The sequence below is a fragment of the Podarcis pityusensis genome (assembly GCF_964106645.2).
Source record: "Podarcis pityusensis genome assembly, chromosome: 5".
In the NCBI taxonomy this organism is placed as follows: domain Eukaryota; kingdom Metazoa; phylum Chordata; class Lepidosauria; order Squamata; family Lacertidae; genus Podarcis; species Podarcis pityusensis.
In genome coordinates, this window is record NC_138032.1 from 77,787,468 (window position 1) to 77,813,721 (window position 26,254).

At 40.2% G+C, this 26,254-nt stretch overlaps 1 protein-coding gene across 1 annotated transcript in view; it reads right to left on the reverse strand.

Annotated features, from left to right (window-relative positions):
• Window positions 1-175: 175 nt before the first annotated feature.
• The window catches only part of GLUD1 (glutamate dehydrogenase 1), a 35,565-nt gene continuing 9,486 nt past the window's right edge, over window positions 176-26,254 (reverse strand). The window contains exons 2-13 of the mRNA XM_081005005.1: window positions 22,292-22,372; window positions 21,155-21,210; window positions 20,443-20,506; window positions 18,216-18,310; window positions 13,899-14,078; window positions 8,849-8,986; window positions 7,300-7,437; window positions 7,087-7,167; window positions 4,557-4,680; window positions 3,834-3,925; window positions 2,293-2,355; window positions 176-1,556 (exon numbers count right to left, since the gene is read on the reverse strand). Of these exons, the coding sequence (XP_080861131.1) occupies window positions 1,437-1,556; window positions 2,293-2,355; window positions 3,834-3,925; window positions 4,557-4,680; window positions 7,087-7,167; window positions 7,300-7,437; window positions 8,849-8,986; window positions 13,899-14,078; window positions 18,216-18,310; window positions 20,443-20,506; window positions 21,155-21,210; window positions 22,292-22,372 (1,232 nt within the window). The 3' untranslated portion in view covers window positions 176-1,436. The remainder of the gene's footprint in view (window positions 1,557-2,292; window positions 2,356-3,833; window positions 3,926-4,556; window positions 4,681-7,086; window positions 7,168-7,299; window positions 7,438-8,848; window positions 8,987-13,898; window positions 14,079-18,215; window positions 18,311-20,442; window positions 20,507-21,154; window positions 21,211-22,291; window positions 22,373-26,254) is intronic.

Below are 26,254 nucleotides of genomic sequence, written 5' to 3' on the forward strand. Positions count from 1 at the left end.
GCATCCCAATTCAAACCAAGGAACGTTTACACATTGTACAAATTTGATTACCAGTACTATGAAAGATGCATGAAAAGTTCTCTGTCTAATTCCAAATCCAGCTTCATTCTACTTACACTGAACGTTTCAGCTCTCGTGATGTTGCGAAAAGCTATGAAAAACACAAACCAGCATATGTTTGGAAAGGTCAACTTTTAATAATTGCTTTTGTTACCATGTTATGTCATGAGTTACAAAGTCGCTAGAAAAAAGCATGAGTTCTGGGAAGGCTTGGGTTTGGGTTTTTTTAAAAAAACATTCATATTCATTACATAAATACACCTGGCACTTTTATAGGACTCCTCTGGACAAAATACCTATCAAGAATCCTCAAAACTGTGATCGAGTCCTGGCTTCAAGGCCCTCTCTGTATTAAACTATTTATGTTCAGAATATGCAAACCGCCAAAAAAAAGAGAACAAAGTCAGCATGTTAGGACACTACACAAAGTTTGTAGTAGCAGCTTGCCTCCTTGTTGCCAATGATTTAATTGTTCATTGAGGCAATAGCTAACGCTAAAAGCTCTCAGACAATAAAACACAACTGAGTAAGAGGCTACACAAGTTCTTTGGACTACCTAAGATTATGCTCAAGTACATGTCAATTCTTATTTTAAAAAACAAGTTTAATGAATATGCTGCGATAAGATTAAACACAAGAGATAATTTCGCTGGGTGCCTGTACAACAATGATACTGCTTCAGCTTATAAAAATACTAGCTCCCGGAACCCATCTTTTTACGTGCACCTTGCAGTGCTTGAGTAGAGGATGAGTACATGATTTAAAGGCATCCCTGTAACAGGAGCACAGATTATAAAAAGAAACACACATTGCCTAAGGGGAACCAGGTATATGATGCTGCTAAGTGTAAAAATGAGAATCCTATCAAAGATATTCCCTGCAGGAGGCCCGTTCTGTCGCTGATAATGCCACCGCATTGATCATCCAAGGCCTTTATTCAAAGTGCCAAAGCTGGGAGAGTCATTGTTTGAAAACCAAAGTGCATGAATAGTTGGCTATTTGCTCCAATAGCACACACTCGTGTGATCTGAAGCTTTGCTAGGTTGCTTATTGTGGCTAGACCACAGGTTCATACAATAAAAAGGTACCTTTTTTAAAGTTTCATGGCAAAGAATACTTAGAACCTCCCCCCTTCCCCCAAAACAAGTGCATATGAACTGGTTATCTTTAGATATCTTTCGGCATGAAGCACTAACGCCCAGATTTATTTATTTTTTTAATGATGAAAGACTAACTCAAACTGAAGCCAACAGAGAATCATATCCGCTATAGTTAAGTGAGAAAAGAGGGGTTTCTGTGGTTATATGTAAACTTGAAATACGCTTTCTGAAGAGGGTATGCAACAGGGTGCCAGACCTTGGCAGATGACTATCCGTTTATGTGAAGGTCACGCCAGCTTCATTGTACACCTTGAAGACTTTCTCAATTGCATTGACGTAGGCAGCTGTTCTCAAGTCTAGACCTAGATTGTACTTCATAGCAGTACGCATGATTTGCTAGAGAATACAAAAATGTTACAATGTGAGTACAAAATATTTACTGAGCTCTTATTGAATACACGTACAATGTTAATATTGATCTGACTTGGAGAAGTCATTGAATAAGGAATATAATGCTCCTTAATTAGCTCGGGTTTCATATTCATTTTCTAAATGGCACAAGGTAGCCAACAAAGTGGTAACTGAATACTTCTACAGTTTATTAAGCACAGGGACCTACCCATTCTTTCTAAATGTTGGGGCATTGACATTCAGCTACTCTGATCCTGGAAGAGGCTGAGAGACACACCACAGAACTGATGACAGAGCAAACCATTTTAAGTCGGCTGCCGTTCCAGACAGATGGTAGAAATGAGGAGCTGCCTCAGTGTATTCACTCTGGTTTAGCTGAGAAACAGTGCAATCATATGCATGTACACACTCTGCTCAAAAGGGCTTACTATTGAGCTTACAACAGGGAACAGGGCAGCCTAAGGCAACACTAATAAGGTACTTCAACAGGCAGAACAGACTCCACTACTTGTTGCTATATTTATAGGTAGAATATTTTTTTTGCTAATCAGCAAGTTAGAAAAATAATAGAGTTCATTTAATGTTCTGTGTAGGTTACCCAATGCAATCCAGAAACTGGAGCGAGGAGGAACAATTTCACCCTATTATGTGCCTCTACAATTTACCTCTGGAGATAAGGTGTCCACACAAGTTAAAGCTTCCACCGTTACATAATACATACCCTAGCAGAACGCTCCATGGTGTAGGCCAAACCAGAATGGACAATGTCTTTTTCAGATGCACCCTATATTGAAAAGAATTGCAATGAGTAGTCAGTCTGAAACCAGCCACAGACTCCATTTTGTATTTTTTTAATATTAGTGCTTAAGGGATTGATATATTATGCCACTTTTTGTATTCCCCTTTAACTGCTGGATAGAAAGGGAAACTAGCCAAAGCCAAACCAACCTAAATGTGTTTAATTTAACAGTTTATATTCAGTTGACATACTAACAAGGCTATTCCCTCTGGAATTTCTATTTAGGAAGCCAAGCAATAGATTATCCCGGATGTATATAACATGCATGTAATTCAGTACACTTCAGAGTACTGTGTCAGTAAATATTCAAAGTTGGACAACAATTATGGGAAGCTGCAAATTCCCAGCCTGTCTCTATGTCCCAGCTGCAGGCCTTCCCGGACCATTAAAAGGAAATGCACCTTCGTGGTGAGCAAGATGGTTCCCCAGTTTATGTGGATACTGCACAGAGTATCCAGGAGGACAAATCGGAGTCAGATCTACTCTGCCCACCCCACCCTCCGAGGTCTCCACAATACATCCCAGGTCAGCCCATTCATCCACAAAAAAATCATGGATAAGTCACTAGCATTAATTAACAGCACTACAAAGTCAGAAGGCACAGTGAAACAACTACCAGGAACTTGTGGACAGGGGAGAAGTTTGCTATGGGGCATGGGACGCAGGTATCCATAGTCTCATCTCCCACAGTGACCCCCATACACTTTTGCCAACTGTCCCATTGCCTGTGATCACTGGAATGGGGCACTCACACTCTTTCCTGTTCCCCAATGGAAACTTTGCCAAGGCACATAGTACCATGGTATCAATTCAAGCATAACAAAGTACACAGAGTCGATAAGCACAAGAGCATCTTGCTGCATCTCTGTGTCAGCACTTTGTCAAACGTTCAGGGCCCCCACTCTATCTCTCACCTAGAAAGTGCAGTGCTCCCACCCCATACTGTGTTCAATATCTTCCTTTCCTTTCCTCCACACTAGTCAGAATACATTCATCTGGGCTGGTACCAAAAGGAAAGCATCAAGAGGTAGTGCCTTACACTTGTGTGACCCCCCCCCAAAGTAGAGACCCCTTTTAGGGTCAACCTACTGGTAACCCACCAACAGCAGCCATACTGATGTGGTCTGACTTTTAAGTTGTTTCAATCTAGGGAGTCTGCCAGCTCCCACCTCTAGTACCCAGCTGGGGCTTGTTACAGCACGACATGTTCAACATGAGCTGCCATGGACTAACAAAGATTGTGGGTAGGTATTAAAAAAACTGCATTTCCCCTCCAAAATCCAGCAACATCTGGAACTATAACCCACTGAAAGAAGCTAAACAAAACACATATTATGTCCTTCATACTATAAGTAGTGAGGTATTTTACTCTAGTCTGTTGTGCCCACAGATTGGTTTCTCTTTTTTTTGCAATAGACATTTATCAGGTATGCAATGAGCAAAATCTTGCAGCAGCTACTTACAGATATTCTATCCTGGAATTCTGCAGTAGGCACAACTGGAATACTTCCACCATGTTTCCCAAACTTTCTTTCCAAGCTTTCCTGGACAGACACTGAAGGAGGGAGAAATAAATAAGTCATGCTGCTTTCCTATGCATGATTCTTAAATGAAGCAAGTTTCAGTCCAGACAGTTACAATCCAATTCTATGCCTGCTTATTCAGAAGTAAATCCTGCTGTATTCAATGAGTGTGCAGCCCTGGCTGACTCAGAAGGCAAGTTTCAGTAGTCCCACTCAGAAGCACTTGCTTTGCTACTTCTAAGTTTCCTATATTTCAACTGAAGCAATTCTGCTGCAGGAAGACAGAACTCTGAAGCAATTCAAAGACAGACAGCTGGGTGACGAGACTTCTAGATTAATGCAAAATGTATCTACTTCCACTTTTAAGATGAAATTTGCTTTTCAGTATTGCCAGTATCTATAAACTTTCACTATAGAACAGAAAATATGATTCTCCAGTATTATTAATTTGTATTTACATAGGGTTTTTTTTGGCAATATTATTCTATGTATTGCATTATGCCATACAAAAACAAGTTCTGCTAAAAGGTTCTGTCAGAATGTATCATAAACTAATTCACAAAACTTGAAATCTTCTAAAGAAAGTGAGTTTGTTATTAGTAGATGGGATGATACAATTTATTACTGAATCTGCATAAAGTGTGCAGTACTTGTTATACTTACTTAGCAAGTGGTAGTTTGAGTCCCTTTCATATTTAAAAGTCAAGCGACCATAGCTGACGTGGTTCAGGTTCTTCAGCCACTCAAAGTAAGACACAGTTACACCACCAGCATTTAAATAGAGATCCTGAATAGGACAAGATTGAAAGGTTTTGTGTGTGTTTTTGGTAAGAAAATGCATTGTAGGCAATGTAAAGTCTACTTCAAAACTGCAAAAGATGGTAGTTTGGAAAGGTACGCTTTGCAACAGACCAGTGGCGTAGCGTGGGGGGTGCAGGGGGGCCGGCCGCACTGGGCGCAATATCTGGGGGGGGGGGCGCACTCGCACTCGCAGCTCTCTGCCCCTACCGGGTTAGGGGGCGCAAATTACTTGCTTTGCCCCGGGTGCTGACAACCCACGCTATGCCACTGCAACAGACAGAAATTGTTAATATCACGAATTCTAGTACCACTTTGTAAAATGAAAAATAAAGCTGGTTGAAAAATCCAGTTTAGCTGCTATTACAGATACCAACACTCATTGAGCACAACACACTTCAAATTGGGTTCAGTTGCTGGGTGTCACCTTTGCAGCTTCTTCCATCTCATCTTGACTGCATTTAAATGGGGGTGGGGGGTTGAAGCAGAGGGAGCTGAGGAGGCAGCAGTCAGAAGCAGACCTTGGAGGGTATAACATCTTTGCACTGGCTGCTAACATGCTACGGGCACAGGCAGTGCCAGAGGGTGGTTAAGTGCCCCCCCCAAAAAACCCCAAGGTGGTTTCTTGCACCCCATTGCTGGACTCTCTCATAATGGATTTTCAGATGTGAGCTTTCCCTTCCATGACATTGCCACCTGTACTACCCCTCATGGGGATTTCCCCCCTACTCCTAAAATCAAGACGATTGTTCAGGTATTACCTCCTGCAGCTGTGCAATGTTTGATGTACTGGAAGCCAAAAAGTTACCAACAGCAGATGGAAACCCCAAGGTGATAAAGCAAGCCAAGTTGTTAGTTGTCTTAACAACTGGAATGCAGTGACTTAAGTAGAGTCAATCAGGAGCTATGCCTTTGCTACCTAGGCAAAGGCCAGAATTCTTGCCGGGTTGTGGGAGGGTTTAACTATATGAATTCTTTATACATCATATAAACATACCTCTTTTTCACATTATCAAATTAAGTAGAAGCAATTATTTAGAGTATGCATGGCTGACGAAGCCCGGCAGAACAAAACAAGCTATTATTCCGGGAATCCTTGTCTTAAGTTCTTTCGTCTGATACCTGATACAGCAACTATATTTTGCAAAGGCATATATTAAGATCTTTCGTATCTTTCGTCTGATACCTGCATACAGCAACTGTATACAAGAACTACACTTTGCAAAGGCATATGTGGAACATTACAAACAACAAGTTCATTTTCTGCAAGTACTGCTTCTTAAAGTTGTTGCGTCTGACATCTGTATTCGTAAAGACATACGTGGAACACAAAAAAGCTTCTATTTGGACAGTACGTATATAAGAACTGATCTATTTGTATTTTCTGTTCAAAATGTTGGTCTTTAATGGCTTCTACTTAATTTGATAATGTGGAAAGAGGTATGTTTATGTGATGTATAAAAAATTCACATAGTTAAAACACGGCCAGTCACGTTGTGGGTGTTATTGTTAGTTGGATTTACGTAACTATAGGTTTGATAGTGTGTGTGTTGTGGGAGGGAATAGAGGGCTAGCATATATATACCATCTGCCTATGGGACTTTAAGGTTGGCTGGCACTGTCCAAGGAGTACTCTCTCACTGCTCCAAGTCAAGCCACAGTGAGCAGCAGCAGCAGCAGCAGCAGCATAGAAGCACCCCATTCCTTCGGATGCGGACTAGGGGCTTGTGAGAATGTGGCTGTGAGTGATGAGAAATGGGGTGTTGTACTAAAAGCCTGCACTTCTTTCCCTTTACATTCCAACTAGGCTAAATGACAGTACAGGCGGCACCCCCCCAACACTGGGATTACATTCAAAAGCATCACGCGTTTAAGTGAAATCGTGTATATTTGAAACACCATTGAAAAAGCCTTCAAACACCCCATTCTGTTATGAGTAACAGCTTGGAAATACAGAAGTGAAAGGAAAGATAAATCTGATCAGTGTTAGTAGGCTTATTTGTATGGGAAACAATTAATCTTCAACCAGGATGGATCCCTTGCCCAAAATTCATTTTCAACTTGAGTCCTTGAGTAATTTTATAACTCTGTGGTTTTCTTTTTTAACTATCAATTTACAAAGTTATGCATCAAGTTGTGATGTATTCCCCTGTACCAAATGAGCATTCCTTACCATCCTTGCCATAGAGAAAATGGAAATTCATAGGGTACAAATCCAGCTCCATTAAAATCATTGGGAATTTTGCTAAAAATTTCAATGCGCTCCAAAATGATAGCACATTTTTTTACTGGCAAGTTTTATATTCCCAGAAGATATCTGGCATGTAAATCAGGTATGTTTTTTTTAAAAAAAAAAATAATGCTAATTTTGGCATGGAGGAATTATATACCTTACCGGAATAACCATGATATTCCTTTCCAGGAAGATTTTATCTGCCTCGGGAGTTGTGGGTCCGTTAGCACCTTCAGCAATTATCTGGAAAATAAAATAAAATATTACAGCTGAATATAGATAGCTTGTGATCAAAAATAACACAATTTTTCCATAGCAAGAGGATCACAACTTCTGGATCCATTATCAAGCATTTATTCTGCAGGCTCCTCTTACTTTTGCTTTGACCTTGTGGGCATTGGCCTTTGTTAACTGTTTTTCACTGGCAGCTGGGATGAGGATGTCACAGTCTGCTTCAAGAATGTGGCAGTCCAGGGGCTGTGCCTTTGGGTAGGTGAGAATCGATCCATGTTGCTGTTTGGATACAAAAGGGAAGTCAATGGCTCATTCCAGTGAATTCAAATAGAACAGAAGTTTCAATAATCCAATCTGCTTCTATATCTAATTCCATAGAATTAGGTATAGAATTAGATCCAAACAAGCAAGGGCCAAAAATGGCCTGGAGACTGCCTGATACACCTAAATTTGGGATGGATAGAAGACAAAATATGGCAGACTCATAATAACAAATTCAAAATTGGGGGGAGAGAAACTATTTTATATAAAGAAGTCCTTCCCCGTCTCCTTAAAAAAAGGGCCCCATTTAAAGACCTTGCAGGTACTCTCAGAAGAAATGACACCAGGTACCGCTGGGAGTACCCAGAAGGTAACTCTTTAACTTATAAACATAGAATCAGAGATGGAAAGGAAGTAGAGAAATTCTGTAGGAAGTATCATAAAGATTTTGGAGGTACAGACCCCGCTCTGGAAGGTGCAGTAGGAGGACAGGACCCAGAACAATCAGAGGATAGTGTAGACAGTCAGGAGGAGGAAGAAGATAAAAATAGGAAGAAAAAGAAAAGTAAAAAAGACAAGACAAGACTTTGAAATCTAACCAATATGGCAGATATGAAAATATTAAGCTGAAATGTAAATGGATTGAATGGAAAAGTAAAAGGAAATAAAATAGCACATATTTTAAAGAAACAAAATTTAGATATAATTTGTTTACAAGAAACACATATTGCTAAAAGACATAGATTACTGATAAACAAAGGACTTTTTTTGGAATTTGTATCATCAGACAGCACCAAGCAACGAGGAGTAGCTTTGTATATTATTTAAAGATGAATTTATTTAAAGATGAATTGGGAAGAGTGATTGCGACACAAATTACAATACAGGGGGAAAGGTTGTAATTGTAGGAATATACGTCCCGAAGGAAAAGAAGGCTGATTTTTTTAAAGATTTGGAAAACAGGCTAATGGAGTACATGGACCAAAATATTATTATGTTAGGAGATATGAATGGAGTATTTTCTTTAGAGATGGACAGAACAATAAGGAAATCAGAGTCAAAAGAAGGGAAATTACCACAAACCTTCTTTGCAATGATTGAAAATTTAAATTTAATTGATGCCTGGAGGTTTAAACACCCACTAGACAGAGAATATACTTTCCAGTCAGAAATACATCAGTAGAGCAGTCGGATCGATGCTATATGGATCTCTAAGGAAATTTCCTTAATGGTAAAGTCAGCAGATACACTTTCCAAATACAAATCTACGGTTAAATTCTGTATATTGAGTAGTCCTAACACAAATTTATGGAACACTTTTCCCCCTGTTTTATTGATCAAAATACTCAGTGTACCTTCTCCATTGCCAATATGTTGTTTAATTTTGCTGTACAAATTTGCAATGAAATCAAGAACCAGTTTTTCATACCAATTTGTAATCTTCCAACTCCTTTGGGTCAAGTCCATCAGGATTCCAGATTGCACCATCTTTTTCTCCAATGGCAACACATTTTGCACCGTAACGATGAAGATACCTCATAGAATGCAATCCTACATTGCCAAATCCCTGTTAAGAAGATAAGTATATTTAGGCTCAAGATCACTGTACAAATAAACGGGAGATCTCAAAACCTTTGCTGGTTAAATCACAACCTACTGTATTTTTCACTCCATAAGATGCACTTTTTTCCTCCTAAAAAGGGGAAATGTCTATGCGTCTTATGTAGCGGATGTGTGGTCCCTGGAGCCAAATCACCTGAGTGCGATGCGTGCCGTTGCCCCACCCTCCAGGGTTGCCAGCAACCTTCCCTTTCCCCTGAAGCCCCAGGAAGGTTTGGGAGAGGCAGGCAAGCTGTGCGACATTGCCTTGCGCTCCCGGGCTGCTCTCTTTGAGAGAGGCTTTGCCGACGGCCTCCCCTTTCCCCTGATAGCTCCGGGGATGTTGGCTGGACGATGGCGGGAAGAGGCAGTTGCCAAGAGAGGGGAGAAAGAGGACGGAGAGGAGGGGGACTGAGAAGCGAGTGGAGAGTCATGGTAGAGGGCAAAGGAGAGGCAGAAGCAAAGGGGAGAAATTGCAGACGTCGCCTGAGGAGTTTGGGCGAAAGGGATGGAGAGGAGGAGGCTGGAAAAGGGGGCTGTGCTGCTTGGGGAGGGAGAAAAAAGTGGGGAGAAGGAAAGGCTCCCAAGCCTCTGCAGGAGGAGAGCGATCCCTGCAGAGGCTTAGGATGGAAGCTGAGCCCCGTCAACCATATGGCTGGTGGATGCGCAGCTTCCCTCCCAAGCGTCCCAAGCCTCTGCAGGGATCGCGCTCCTCCCGAGGAGGCTGTGATTCAGATTATTATTTTTCTTGTTTTCCTCCTCTAAAAACTAGGTGCGTCTTATGGTCAGGTACGGTATTCACATTTCAGGGGATGCCATGTTTGTTACTGGGGATATAAGAAATTAGCTGAAAGTCCATGAAAGATTTCACCATCACCCATTAAAGCAATGTGTTTAGTTTTCACAAAGGTTACACTGAAATATACTCAGTTTCAAGAATATTTCTTCCTCTTCCCAGTAGTTTGGAATGCTGATGCTAAACTCTTTAAGCTGGAGAAAAGGAGGTTTGGATCCTCCTAGAGGAAAATTCATATGGTTTTGGAACCCAATCCTAGATGTTTGCACTAGAATGACTACTTAGGATGCAAGTAAATTTGCACTAGCATATGCCATGCCCTGGCTGGATGCGGAGGAGTGGTGGGAGGCAACAAATGGGGAACCCTTAAGGAATCCCCCGGGGAAGAAGGATCGGAGCCTAGTGGAAAAACGATGAGTGGTCAGAGGGAGAAGGAGCAGACTGGGAGGCGGTGTCAGAAGCAGAAGAGGTGACAGGGTCTAGTGCACAGGAATAGGCTGCTGCAGGGCACATTTCAGACTCCAAGGCAGAAGCCAGTGAGTATTCCGCTCTTGCTCCGACCAGCTTCCCTCCCACCTGGTCTTTATAACCCACAGAGAAATGAGACGAACAACTTCCGGGGTGGCGCCATCGGTAATGGCGGACTCCCTCTGATCTGGAGGGACTAGCTCCACGGGAAACGGGTCTTTCCCGCTACGGCGAAGCGGGGACCCTTTCAAAAATCACAGGCGGATGAAGCCTGTGACCATGGGACTCGGCGGGCACCTTTAGTGCCCCCCCAACCCGCAAAGGAACCCACTAACGGGCTCCGGAGCGAAGAGGGGGAAGTGGCGCGGTGCTGAGAGTCAACTGCTTCTTCCGTGGAGCGAAGCCGCACAGCCGTTGCCGGAGAGCGCTGCCTTTTTCCTGGGACAATTTGGCTTTTAAAATAATCACCCGTGAGTACTTAAATCTCGGACAATTGGACTCTAAATAACAATTTGTGAGTAGAAAGGAAAATTGGACTTAAAAATTTACTTTAATTTGGCACTGAAACGGGAAGGTCTAAACAGGAAGTCAGCCTTCCGTTTCTTTGTAGATAGATCAAAGCAAAGACATGGCAAACTAGAGTTCAGAAAATCGCTTGTAAAGGATTAACTTCCATCATTTAAAACTGTTGAACCCCCTTCGGAAGCAGGAGAAGAGGGGGGATTTTTTCCGGACTGTTTAAACCTGCAGAAGAGAGTGTAAAGCAAAGTAACTTTCCACCGTCTTGATCCTGGAGCGGGGTGTCAGGACTGACGTTCTTTGGGAAGCTCATTGACCAGAGACAAACGTTTTTGACAGATAGTTAAAAGAAAAGAAACATAGTGGTTCCACTGTTCCTTTTCGCATTTTAAAGGAACAAATATTGACAAAATATCTGAAAAAGGAAACTTTGTTGTCAGATCTGCCTTTAAAAGAAAAGAACAAAAAGAAGTTCTTCCCCTAGAGAGAGCCTGTGAAACAGTTTCAAATTCTGAATCGGGGAGCTTGCAGCTGCTACAGATTACGATCGTGGGAATAGCCTTCTGACCTTGCAGAACAATGTATTCAGAAGCTCTGCTGCGTGCTTTCTGTAAAACAAGTGCCCTACTGGAACAGCTACATGAGAAGACGGACTTGATGACTGATGCAATCAGAAATTTTGGACAGGCAGTGGGAAATTATATAGAGCCCACCCAGGATTCAAATCAGGAGTGTGCTCTGACAGAACAGATGAGAGAGGATGTTGCTGAACCTTGGGCGCCAGAGATGAAGGGAGCTGTGGCCCAGCAGGAACATGAGTTCTTGGATTTGACAAATGAACTTGGAAAAAGCCAGATTTGGAAAGATAAAGTTTGGTTTGGTTTGGAAATGGGGGGTTGGGTAGACCCCCCTATGCAGAGATGTTTGGACTTTTCAAGTCTGGCAACGGGCCGTGAAATGTTTGGGGTTGTGGGGGCTCTTAATTTTGGAGGGACTTTGAAACATGTTTTTAAATACCACATGGAGTTTAGTGTGGACTATGGAAAAGGGGCTGATTTGTCAAGAAGGGTCAAAAACATTGTTAAGTTGGAGTTCCCACGAGTGAAAGGAGCAGGAGACAAAGTAAAGTACAGGTATAAATATGAAGAAGAGCCGCGGAAGGGACATGGAAGGGACTTGAGGGCCTCGGACATAAGATTACCAGGTTAATGTGCTAGATTGATGAGATAGAAAGGACTGACAAAACCCGGGACCAGGAGGAAGAGACGCTGGATGAAGATTGGGAGGGGAAAAATTTTTTTTTATTAGGATTGTTTTATAAAATTGATGAACGCTAGAAAAACGTTGGAACGAAATTATTTGGCTTTAGCAAAAATGCTTAAAGAATTATGTAAGAATATTATGGTTATGAGAAATTGGTATAAATAAGATCTAAGTTTTAAATTTTAAGGTTTTTTTATAGTAAGATAAGATCAAAATAGATTAAGGTAATGTAATGACAGAATATTATGAAATATGGAAAGGATTTGCTGCGACAATTAATAATTAGGATACAAAATAAGGGAGGGGTGAGGAGGTCAAAGAAAGAAGGTAATGACAGTTAAGGATTTGAGAATATTGGATTTGTTTTTAAATGTTTGTGGCACATTTTTGTCTTTTGATCGTGATGTGTTATTTTTTGATTCTGATTTTTATTAATTTGTATTGCTTGATTGTGGCTTTTTTTTCCTTTGTTTTTTCTCTTTCTTTTTCTTTTTTGTTTCTTTTTTGTAATTCTAAAAATTCTTAATAAATATCATTTAAAAAAAAAAGAGAGAAATGAGACGAACAGAGCAGAGGGTGGTTGTGTGCAGATGCAGCCCAAGACTGCGTAGGAAAGACCCTGGAGAGGAGCCGCCCTAGTAGGCACTGGGAAGGTGGGGACCTTCAGTCCTTGCAACTGCTTCATCGGGGCAAGACCTCCTAGAAAGCGTTTCAGAGACCAGTAGGCTAGAGCTGTGGTTGGTTTCCTTGAATAAATAATTTCATTGTCTTCAGTTGATTTATTGTTTTTTTACTGACCAGCCCTGACAGTTTAGCAGTCTGTGCAGCCTATTTCAGCTAATTTTTAAATCAGTTACTTCAGAGGGAAAAGGATGCAACCTACTTCCAGCTTTATTCAAGGACAAAGCTTGCCTGTCTCCATTTCCCCCCTTATTATTTCCCTGTTTGTTTGGGCACAGGCACACCCCATTTCAGCTCTGCCAACACAAGCATTCCAGAGTGGCAGTGTTGGCATCCCTTTGTTTTCACAGGTCAGAATTCCCCTCTCGCTTATTAATTGGCAAAAATACAGTAACCCATTAGTACAACCCCATATTTAGTAAGGGCAACTTTCCTTTTTAACAAATCTTAAATTTGATTCTACGTAGCTCTAAATAAAGGATTCTAGCAAGCAATACAAATACAAGTTTCTGAACTCCAGGTAACTGTAAAATTCAAAACTCTGACTGATACAATCATATTAGAAAGAGAAGTACTATTTGTGGCATTTACCCAGCTCCATGTTTTTAGTTGCTCTTATTGTTATGTTATTATGCTTAGCTGTTCATGAAATTTTATGGAAACTAGCTTGTCCTGCACCCTGGAATCCACTGAGATGAAGGGTAGGCTATAAATGCTTTTAATAAATGAATAAAAAGTAGTCTACTTTCAGACTACGCAGGTGGCACAGGACCTAGAATGCAGTACAGCAGCTACTGCATGTTCATGAAACCCCCATACACTGGAGGTTGCTTTACAAAAAAGGGCCTATCTACAGAAGATACTACTTCCAACATGATTGATATATAACGCACACAATTTTTTCTAAGCATTACACAAAGATTTTTTATGAAGTCAGTTCCTGCAGGCTTATGATCTGTCACAATACAAAAGGCAAAAAGAAAAGGAGCGAGACCTCTTTACCAATGTCAACTACAGTGTCTGGTTTAGCAGAATCTGAATGTCATACTGTGTGCCACGTCTGTTCTTTAAGGTTCTAGCAATATCCCATGAGATGCATATTATCATTTAAAGCTTTTCTCTCCAGTGTGGTTACTATTCTAGACAAAATTACCTGGATAGCAAATGTCTTATCCCCAAATCCTGGAGTCATTCCCAACAGACTCATATAGGATGCTTCATTAATGAAGTTCTCAATTCCATGGAAGACTCCACGGCCTGTGGCAGAGATACGACCATGTATACCACCTTGGCTTATTGGCTTTCCCGTGACACAAGCATGGGCGTTAATGTCCTAAAAAGTAATAAAAAAATTTAGTTAGGCTCATTCCCATGGGAAACATCTGTCAAAACATCTGAATTTTTATGTGTTAATGATGTCTAATGAGTTTCAGCTTCACTGAAGTCAACATATCTAGTTGCTGCTCCTGCAAACAAATCAGTTTATCACAATACTGTACTTTCACCAATTTAAAGGCATTTGCATGACATAGGATGCCTTGAAGATCTGCTTACTGCCCAGCAAAGTGCCATGCAGTAAATTTAGCAGAAATATTAATGTAATTGCCAGAAAGAAGAGATACCAGATTACTCAAGATCACCTTGACATATTTTTAAACAGCTTTTTAATTAGATTTTACATCAGTGTGCATTTGCTCAAGGGGTGGATTTGGTTCACAGCAGGGTTTCCTGACAAGTAATGACACACACCAGTGATTTCTGTGAATGGGTACACCCAAGTTTTGAATGGTTCATAAATGTCATTTGCACCCTTTAGGTAACGGAACAGCTTCCTCATAGTTCACTTATTGATTCAATGTATCTTAAAAAGCATGTTAGTCTAGCTTTGCTACCCTGCTATATTAAAACAAGCTTATAAGAAATCCCAATTAAACTATGCTTAAAATATTATCCACTTTGGGTAGACTTTGTCGACTTTGCAATAGCACATAAGAGGATCTGAACCTTCTATGGGCAGTTTACAACTAAATCAGCCAAAGCTGTTTAATCACCTTTAAAATAATCTGGCAACGGGAACATAAAATACAATTATTTGAAAACTATTAGCATAATCCTTTAATTTGTTAAAAGCCCAGGCAGATATCCGAGCCTATGCATAGCAGGGTAACTCTTCTAATTATATAGTTCTTTCTGCACTTTTTTGGTTTCATCTTCTTTTTTTCAGACTCTTTTAAAACAGCTGAAGCATGTTTCACTGCTCCCTCAATGAAAACAAAGCAGAGAGGGGCTGGCTGGTTAATTTGTAGTTTAGCACATGTGTATTCATTACACAAAGGGTGAGTTAAACATGAGGACCACCACGAAAAGCTGGCAGTCTGGTGTCAAGTTCAATGTGTGCTTCCATAACACAGGGCTGCCACTGGAGGGAACACCTCCCACAAATGACAGATGGAAAGCTTACTCCCCATATTACCAACGTTCTGGACAATTTGAACTTCCTTAACAAACTTCCATTTCCTTCCATTTTTCAACTGCCTCTTTATCTCTAAATTTACTTTTTGCAGGAGCCCCTTAAAACTCTCGGCAGCATTCTTCTTCTTGCTACGCCTTAGAACAACATCTGACTCATAGCATAAAACTATTTTCTTTTGCTGATGACTCATATAAGAATTGCTTCATTCACAAGTGAGCATTAGTGTTTTTTCTCATAGCAAGTGCATCTGGGATTACAATCCCACAACCACAGGACCCAGTCCATAAACCTGCTATATCACACAACAGTGTGGAGTGTTGTGCTTGGCACACCTAGAGTGCAGGGCATGAACAGGGACAAGATACTGCATGACTCAACTGGTCTGGAAGCAGCTGTGGCATCATAGGCAGGTTGGCACCCAACACTTTGGTTGGGAGCTGTTGCACCTACAACAGAATCAATGGGTGCTGCAGAGCAGCTTGGCCATTTCTAGCTTGTCAAGATTCAGGTGTCTGTGCTGAATTGGGAAAGGACTGTGATTTTACAGCAGGAAACATCTGAGGATCACCATCAGAATGTTTTATAGAAAGTCAACTAGATTGTCTTACAGCTAAGATGTCACTCATGCTTTTGGGAATGGGAAATTACTCTTCTTGAATATACAATGAACAACTCTGCCAACTCCTACTTATTGCAAGCTTTTGGACCCCACGAAACACTTTCATGCACGCCTATCTATGCACTTTTGAAAGCAGAAGTTCATACAAGACCACAGAACTAAGCTTTTTCACTTTAAATGCACGTGAGGCATGCTACACTGTTGCTTCAAAAAGTTAGGCAATACTTGAACTGAAAATGAACTGGGTTTACAATTCAATTTGACTAACCTTGAAATACCAAGTCTCAAACTAATTCCTAGGGCAACACATTGCATGAAACAATTACTGAGCTAGAGATTTTCAACTGACACTTAAAACCTGCAGGTTTGCAGAGAATTATTAACTAAGTTACACCAATACTTATGTTTTGCCTGTTTTTAGGCATCCGATGCCCAGAACTAACATGCAAACATTCCCAGGGACAAAAAATCTCTTAGAAGTAGTGCCTTGAATCACAAGATAAAAGAGGAAAACAAAAACTGTACAGGGACACTGGTCTACTGCCCTGAATACTAAAGAGTTTGCTACAGTAGAATTTAATCACAGCAACATGCTCGTGGGCCAAGAAAGATTTTAAGTCTTAACACTTCTCATTGCTTTCTACTTTGTGTTTATTAGAATCTTTATCGTTTTGCCACTCAACTTGCAAACAACGTATAAATTGAATGTAACAGGCCGAATGAAGAAGCTGCTCCAGAAACTTGTTTCCATAGCCCCCTTGAACAAGCAAAATGCTAACTCACAGCAATCTAGCCAAAGGAGCTGTGGAATAATTCAAAAGCTTTCTCATGCATGAATAATTAAGAACTCTCAAAGGCCAGCCTGTTGTATCCTGAAAAAGAAACACTTTTCCTGTTGCGGTATAAATTCTGACAGGGAATTCAATCTGCTTTACCATGAGGCATACTTCTGTTTTCTCGTGCCCTGTTATTCAGAGATGAGCAAGTGTTAAATGGAAAGAGGCAAAACAAAGCCAGGACGTATAACCACCACAATTATTTTTCTATTAAGAGACTAAGGTCTACCTCCAGTTATACTACAATGAATAAAAATATACAGTGGTACCTCTAGCTATGAACTTAATTCATTCCAGAGGTCTGTTCTTAACCTGAAACTGTTCTTAACTAGAGGCGTACTTTTGCTAACGGGGCCTCTTGCTGCCACTGCGCCGCTGGCACACGATTTCCGTTCTCATTCTGGGGCAAAGTTTCCAACTCAAGGTAACTCTTCCAGGTTAGCAGAGTTTGTAACCTGAAGAGTTTATAACTCAGGGTACCACTGTATAGACAGCTTTAGAGTGAATTTGACCACTGGCCAGTACTACTCCAACTTGCGGCAGCTGGACAAAATCTCAGGAATAGGCCTTCCCCATCACTACAATGATTTCGTCCCAATAATCAAGATTCCCTGTGTGACCCCCAGCTACTATTGTCTGACTGGTTCCAGTTGGTGGTTGCAGGTATGAGTAGCTCAGAGGCCTGAATCTCATTTTATGAATAGGCCTGAACAGCAATATTCAAGAGGCTCCCTAACACACAGAACTAGTATACAACAGAACAGGATTTGACCCAGCCTTTTCTTAGCATGATTTTTCCTTGGTTTGTACATTACCGAAGAGGTAGACAACTGGGTGCCCTTCAGATGTTAGGCTCAGAACTCCCATCAGTCCCACTAGCATGGGACATAATTTCACCAGAGATTATGAGTGTTATAGTTCAACAACATCTGGAAGGCACTGCATTAGAGTAACATTAGGTATATGACTCTATAATGCAAGAATTAAGATTGGGGGAACAGGTTCTACTACCATATGTACAAGTTCCTGGGGGCTGCAACGGGCCTTAGCTTCTCATGTGTACATGCAATAGAAAAACTCAAGTATGGATGTATATTATGGGAACATTATGGTTCATAGAATGTAGCCACACTAACTTCATCAATGTGTGAAGCTACCCAAATTTTTTAAACACCACCAATTTAGAATTAAACAGCCCAACAATTTACTGAAACAGAGGCAATTACAATTGTTTTACTCTGCAATATATAAAAGCATCAAGCAGTTGCTATAACAGCTTTTACTAGTTTTGTACATTCAAAATTAACGCCAAAATTCTATCAGGAATAAGACTCAAGTAGCAATACAAATGACTGTGGTGCCGGCTTGTTAAAAAGTGATACAAGCCTTCTGCATTGTATTGCACATGTGAAGTATCACATATCTGTCATATCTGTTAGTCATAGTGCTTAAGGTTATAGAAATGGTAAATGTTGCACAATTGGCAAAATGGGTTGACTAATTCTACCTAGATTAAAGCGTGTGCCTTCACTCAGAACTTACATAGTGTCCTATGGTATTGGCATAGGTGTCTGCAATCCAGGACATCTCCCTCTCACCTGTGCTCATGTCAGGAGCAGGCACATCAACACCAGGCCCTGCAGGCAAGATTAAAACCATCAACACAATTCAAACACCAAGTCTCAATTGTATCAATTTACAGCCAACCTTAAGTGATCAATATCATAGCAACTCTTATACTGTTTTGTGAACTACAGTACAGTACAGTACTGGTTTGTGCTTTATAAACAATGAATCAATATTTCTTATGATGCACCCACATTTTGGAGGCTGCTTGGAAGACTTCTGGATCAGATGATTAATTATCATCATCATAGTCTATACACCAATGCAGCAGCACTGTATACTAGAGCCACATGTGAGGTTAAGGGAAAGTGGAACCATTCCTGGCTTTTCACATGCTCCTCATTACTGAGATGTTTGTCTCTCAAGTTAATATGACTCAGGAACAAGTTTGTGTTACTCGGTTTACTCTGGGAAAAGGTATTTAATGCTTTTGTCTAATTTTCTTCATGGTTTTGGCGTGAAAGTGCATTTAGGATTAATGGCAGCCTAGAATCACTGTACAGAGTTTTTTTTGAAGAAATATCTTTAAGCAGGAAAACAAGGCAAAGATAACAATAATTCATTTCCAGAAGTATTTTCCTGTTAGACCAGAAGCAGTTCAGTTCTTTGCAGTATTCCTCATGTAGGGACAAGCCCCTTTTTACAGAGTTATGTCTGGTTATGAGAAGCCATTCCAAATTTTATGGGGGGGGGGGAAGGGAATTCACATCTAAAAAATGGAAACAGAACAATTCACGCACTAGTGCAACTTATAAGGGACATTAGTAAAGGCTGGAAAACACAGTATAAGATAGTCATTCTGAAACCATCGTGTTATTTTGGAATGCTATGACAAAGCCTTGTTTTTTGGTTGCTACAAGGTGGAGCTTCAATTTCCTTCCTCAACTTCCTTTAAAACTGGCACAACTTCGACCAGCGTGAAAAAGCTAACAGTAACAAAATTGCTCTGAATAGCAAACTGACCAGGTTAAGAAGAGCTATTTTGCTACGTTTGCACAGCTGTTAGCTACTCAGGTGCAATTCTGGGGCCATAGAATGAAAGCATTAACTCTGCACAAAGCAAATACAGTGTTCAGAATTATTAGGAAAGAAAGCAAAAATAAGTGACAGCTGCTGAACAAGTCTATGCTACATCTACATGCAAACATGTGCAACCCTGGCCACAACCACATCAACAAGGTCTTGGTATATTTGAAAAATATACAAAAGCAACTAAATACTCTGGAGTATGCCAACATCTTTCTTTTCAAGTAGAGATGACCAACAGCAACTAGATCTGAGCCATAAAGCAGTTTTGCAACTGGGACCTCTAAAATTTAATCAAAGTTTGGTAAATTTTTACCCAAATATCACACGGCAAAGCCCTTACTAGAAAAGTTATGTTGCTCTTATGGTACAATCTGACCGCCTATGAGTGGGTCAGAAGATGTGTATATGTCAGTGCAATATACTATGGACCTTGGGCTAAAGTATAAAGTCAACCTCTTGGATTCAGATATTGGCAATCCCTGTTTTAAGTAAAGACCAAGTGGCTTAAGCTTAGAGAAAAAAGAGGCAAGGGGAGTTTCAAAAGGAACAGATAATGGGTTAAATCTGAAAGTAAGTTAATGGAACGAAAGATTCCCATCCTCCCTTTTTCCAGCATGCCCTTTCCTCCATCCCACATGATAAAGGAGAGCCCCAATATTGGACAGGTTACTAAATAAAACTGCACTGTATTATAAATATGGGAGCTCTACTCAGTGACTGGATGGAAGGTGTTATCTGGCAAGTCACTCAATTCTCACTGGGGAAGTAAACCTGTGTCTGGGCTGTATCACTTCAAACCATATGGGGGAATTGGCATGGCTGGGTACACCTCCGTAAACAATAACTCTTTGTGCGTGGGGAACCAGCAGGTCAAAGAGAAGCTAAAACTCTTCTCCGCATTCAGTCACAAGAGTCTGCAGTCAGAAGTGGTGCAGCCCAGACACAGTCTAACTTGATAGATTGGTTGGAATAAAGAAACAAAGCACTTTGCATGTACCTAGAGGTGATAAATGCAACAATTACACTGTGGTGCATGAGTTACTCAAAGCATGCTAAGCAACTGCTAAAAACTTTCTGGAGAGATAAAGGCAGAAAATGCTGCTGCATAACATACCGATAAAGCCCTTCTTTGCGAGTTCTATGGTAAACCGTCTTGTGATTTTTTCCAATTCATTATCCTATAACAAAAAAGCAGTTAAGGTCCAGGTCGCAAGACATCAATCATTAATGTCATATGTTAAAGATTTCATCAAGAAAAACATTCAACAATACTTGTGTTTCCATTGCTTATGTGCTCTTAGTCATACTACAACAACTCTGCTCCCCCCAGTTACAACTCTGCTCCCCCCAGTTACATTGTGCTTGAAACATTCCAAGCACCTTGTAAATGCAGTGCAACTACAGGAGTAACCTCTTAATCCAATCTCTGGATCTAAACTTGGAACAGCAGGAAGGAGACATGGGATTGACCCCAACCTTGCAATGAATTTGAGGAACAGTGAAAACATCCAGCTCTTCGGGGGGGGGGGGGAGCAGTGTCTTGGTGAATTTAAATGTTTGGTTGGCTAACAAGGTCAGCCAAAATCTGTGGACCCCTGTAAATAAATTTAAGCAATGTAACCTTTTACATAGGAGATTCTGAAACACCTTACTTGTTTTAAAACCTTAAATTGCGAATGCATTGCCTATGTTTCATTCCTCAACATGCTACAGAATGCAAGATTTCCACCCCACTGTCACAATAGCCCTACTATAGCAGAGTAATTTCTCAAACTTACCCAACCTAAACATGCTGATTAAAAGATTTCTATCAGATTGGAACTTACTGTATAATTTCTAGGATTGATCTTTACACCAGCCTTTGCACCACCAAACGGCACGTCTGAAAACAAATGTTTGTGCTTAAGTTAAACAACAATATAAAACTTGCAAAATAAGAGTAGGGGTAAGTGATGGGGAAAACAGAACCTGCCACTACTGGTGATAAGTATTTGGCATTTTCTATTTTTATTGATTAACAAAATAATATATATACCCCCCCCCCTTGCAGAACATCAGGGTGGCATACAGCAACATAAAAAGCATTTAAAAGCAATGCAGATTGTTACTGGCACTGAATCACATATATATGGAGATAAATCATAGAAACTGAAGAATTTTGCTGAGCCCAAATTCCCAAACATTTCGAAGCTGGGAAAGAAAGCAGGGGAAAGACTACAGGACCCTGAGATATAATCCTAATCCCTCTTTAAGAAGGGAACACCTAAACTGGCCTATGTGTGTGTTTTAAAACAATGAATTAAGTCTGACTTATGAATTAGTGGGGCTTAACAGGCAGCTTTAACACCATATAAATTGTAGGTTGATTTTGTGTGTTCCCAAATCCTGTTAATCAGTAAATATGGTTATTCCCCATATAAACCCTCTCTGCTGCCAACACATCCCACTAATTTAGCCCTGTTAGAAAGTTCACAAAAGTTACTAACTGGCAAATAATGTTTACTAGACTGCTGGGATATGGTGGAGAAGGGATGAGTTCTGTCATTCCTGCAGCAGCTATATTTCTAGGTTGGGTGTACTAGCTTTTATTCTCTGGCAGTCAGCTTGGTTTCCATGCTGGGCACAGAAGAGGGTTGAAGTGATCCATCTTCTCTCCACAAGCCAATTTCCCTAGCTGCATGCAACTCTTTGTTGCCCATGGCTAACAGGCAAGTGCTTAAATAAAGGCTATGCTAATTCAATGCTAAACCTAAATTCCTTCTCATTTTAAGCAGATAACTGCTTCACTGAAAACATCAAATGAAGAACAGTTGGAATTAAATATTTTATATATAATAAATACATAAGTAGCCTATCTCATATTCTAATGTAATGCTTGAGATTTAAGTTTGACATGGCCTCAAGATTCTTAAATAGCATTGGCAATGACTGAACGTACATGGACCTTTACAAACATCACTTACCCACTACGGCACATTTGTATGTCATTAGAGAAGCCAAAGCTTTCACTTCATCAACACTCACTTCTGTACTGTACCGAATACCTGTAAGGAAAACAATAAGCCAACTTAAGTTTTCATAGTCAAGTAGAAACAAGCCTCAAAGGCTAATAATTAAGTGCCATTTGCACAAGAAGCATTGCAAAAGAATCACTGTAAAGAAGTCCCACACAAGCAATTTTTCAGTTCTCTGGAGACAGACAAAAAACACCCCAAATTTGTATGCAGCAAAGGTATCCAAGAACTAAAATACTACAAACTTTGGGTCTATGGACCACAATAAAGCTGTGTGTGTATTCAAGGACTAAAACTGAGTACCCTTCCTTGATTAGTAGCAATTAATAAATATGCCAAGAAGCTTACTGACACAATCTATCCTGAATGTTTGCGCTAGAATACATACCCACGCTAAGGAAGTTTTTAATGTTTGACTGTTTAGAGTATTTTGCTAGATGCTGCCCAGAGTGGCTGAGCAACCCAGTCAGATGGGCAGCATGTAAGTAATAAAATTATTATTATTGGTTAACACCCCTGCAATTCTGGCATTGTTTTGCAGTGTTACAGGCAAAGAACTGGTATACTCCAGTTCTAGCCCTTATGCACTGGAGCAAAATGCTGTCTTCACATTTGGTTGTTAGTGTGTGGTTTGGAAATTACTACCAAATGCAGGAAGCTGTTGCTCAAGAGGCTAGTTTTGCTTGCTTGGAATACCTGAAGAATATGAATAATTTCTACTTTAAAGAAAAAGAATTATCCCCCTTCATTTTGATATTACAGTGACTTAACAGAATCTTAAAAAAAAAAAATTATCCTTTGCCTTTTGTGAAAGGGGCTGAGCAATGACCTATGAATTACTTCCTCTTGATATACACTTGCTCTGGGAGAAACAAACAATTGGAAGGTGTCACTTTAGCCAATATATATATTTCTAGAGAAAGCCTGCAAAGAAAGGTCAGCTAAATGTACAAAAGTGGCTTCTAGCAACTCCATTTGTATTTAAGAAACACAAAATCAGCTCAAATGATTCCTCTTTCAATTCTGCATCTAGAATGTAAACTAATTGTTTAACTATAATACATGAAAAATTAGTGTTAAGACAGGACATGCTGCCTTTCTCAAGGAACTACTTGAACCATAAGTTGTGATGTTGTTGCCATTAAGAAAATATAAGTGCAGGACCACTGATAGTTGAGACAGTACAATGAAACAAGAGCCATCCACACTGTTCTGTGTAGTTGCTGCATTCTGAATATGGGTATTCCCTTGACAACTCTGGTATCATTTGCTGGAGCAGAAATGTTTCAGTTTACATTCGCCTTCATTTCTGAAGCCAAGCTAGTAACTGCATATGGAGGAAAGAGATGAACCACTTTTTAATGGTAACATGCCTGGAATGTACAAGGGCATACAGTATTGCAGTGTTTGTTCTATCTGGAGTCAACATTTCATCATTCCAGTCTTTCGGAAGCACATTAATCAGAGGCATGCCTGCTGTCTGCTAGCACACTTAGGGTTGCCCAATCCCCTGAGCAAGGCAGCAAGTTCAGTAACTGTCACGACAAGTTCATTCCAGCAGTTAGAAATTTACCACGTTGGATCCACAAGGCACTTTTTTTTTAAGCGAGATACTGTACTGCTTTGTACTGAAAATGCCACCAACACCTTTAGAAAGCATAAGCAGAAATTCAATACTTGAGAACCCAAACTACACTGTATATGCACTAGAATCACTCAATACCTGGGCACCCTAGATAAGGATATACATATTAATTTGAGTATAGTGATAAAGTTTCAGTCTTAGTTTTCAGTCAACTTATTATTCTTTCCAGTTTGACTGGAACCAAAGACTAGGACCCAAAGAACTATGGGAGTAGTATGTGAGCTCAAAAGACATTTCCAAGAGGTAGAGCATTCACCCACCCCCAACCCCACATAAAAAAACTTTTCTAAACCCGCTGAACTAGTGCAAGCCCCTTGTATATGTAGCTCTCCTGAATCACAATTAAGGATGGAATATTTCCAGCTGCTTGGTGCTAGAATCAGATGTTTAGTTGATAATCCTTTAAAGACCTGGGGGAGGGGATCCTTCAATTTCTTTGGTATTTAGACAACTTAATATCAGGGATTCTTCAGGATTGCTAGAGCCTATTAAAATTAATTCTCAAATAAGTATACAGTACTTACATGAACTATCTCATTTATTTTAAATGACCAAACTTCAATAAATGAAGGAGTTTCATAAACTGCAATTTGAGACAAAATCCATTCAGCTTTGGACCATCTGCAATTAGGTGCACTACAGAATACGGAACACAACTAATCTTCAATAGAATAAGACTGTATGTAATGTCTGTCTGGCAGCTACTTTTGTTACACCCTACTATGGAACTGGAGCTAATTCAGCAATAGTAGGTTACAGATGTAGTGCATGAAGGTAAAGACCATTATTAGCAATTGTAGTCATATTCCCAAGTCAATGGAGTGGTGAATTTGACTAGTCCAGAGTGCAAGCAGCTTCAGTTCCATCTCTAAGTAAAACGAATACAGTATTATTGAATATGATGCAGCTGTAGTGCATATAGCAAAAATGGAAATGGACAATAATGAAATGGCGGGGCATTGATATGTAGGAGTTAAGTAGCTTTATGTTTAAAGTGCTGTGGATGTATAAATATCAGCAAGTATAGACTTTACTGTACTTAAAAGAGCCTAGAAAACTGCTTCAGGTATTCTGTGCAAGGAAGCTAGTTGTTCATAACTGCAATACCTCAAGGACCACCTCTTTCCATATGAACCTACCCGGACCCTGAGATAATTTTCTGAAGCTTTTCTTCATGTGCCTCCTCCTTGAGAGGTGCGGATGGTGGTAACATGAGAATGGGCCTTTGTTTGCAGTGGAATGCTCTCCCCAGGGAGGTTCGCTTGGTGCCTACATTATACACTTTTAGGTGCCAGGCAAAAACATTCCTCTTTAACCAGGCCTTTGGTTGATTGTCATCCGATGCCCTTAAAAAATGGGGGGGGGGGCATTATTTGGTTTCTGTTTTTATTAGGATTATGTAGTCTATGTTTTTATATTGCAATTTTATTTTGTGAATCACCCTGAGGCCTGTGGGCATAGAGTGGTATATAAATCATCATCATCATCATCACTACTCACCCATTCAACTCAACTACTGAGTAAGATTCCACAGCAAACCGCCACCCCTATAGATTGTAGTGGTAACAACTGCTAGGAGCTTGCTATGGCTTTTCCCAACTCCCATTTGAAGTACTACAGAAAACTGCACACTAGTTTGACAAGAGACCATGATGGGCTACAAAGAACGTGTGCACCAATGAGCAGCTTAGCTCTGCAACACCATCTCAAAGTACCTGCAAAATTATCACCTGTAAGTCAAGCTGGGACTAGGGGAGACAGTGGTTCAAATAACCTCTCAGTCAAATCACTGGTGAAGGTATCAGTCTTTGTTCCCGATCAGCAAAGAAGGGAAATAACTATATTGTATGCATTTGGAAATGCATCTAGGTTTATCAACATGACATGTAATTTTAAACAGCCCAATTTGTTGCATCAGCATACCAAAAAGGTTAAAATGTTGTATCTTGGCAGTATCTGTTTGACGGAACACCAGAAGACTAAAAAGAAATAAACTAAATGGCAGGAGGATCTTGTTACTGATAGCTCACTGATACTTTGTTTTTAATCAAGGAAGCTATGAAAACTACCCACTGTTTCATGAAGCTAAACAAAGAGCTCCATTGGAAAAGTGCTGAAGGGCAGGGGTAAGGCCCCTACATGGAAGTTACACAGCAAAGTTAACATTTCTTATTTGGTTGTGCACAATACTGTTATAACTCCTAAAACTCAAAGACGATGAGACAAGATGCTTTTCTGTAAAAGACTTAAATGACTCATAGCTATGC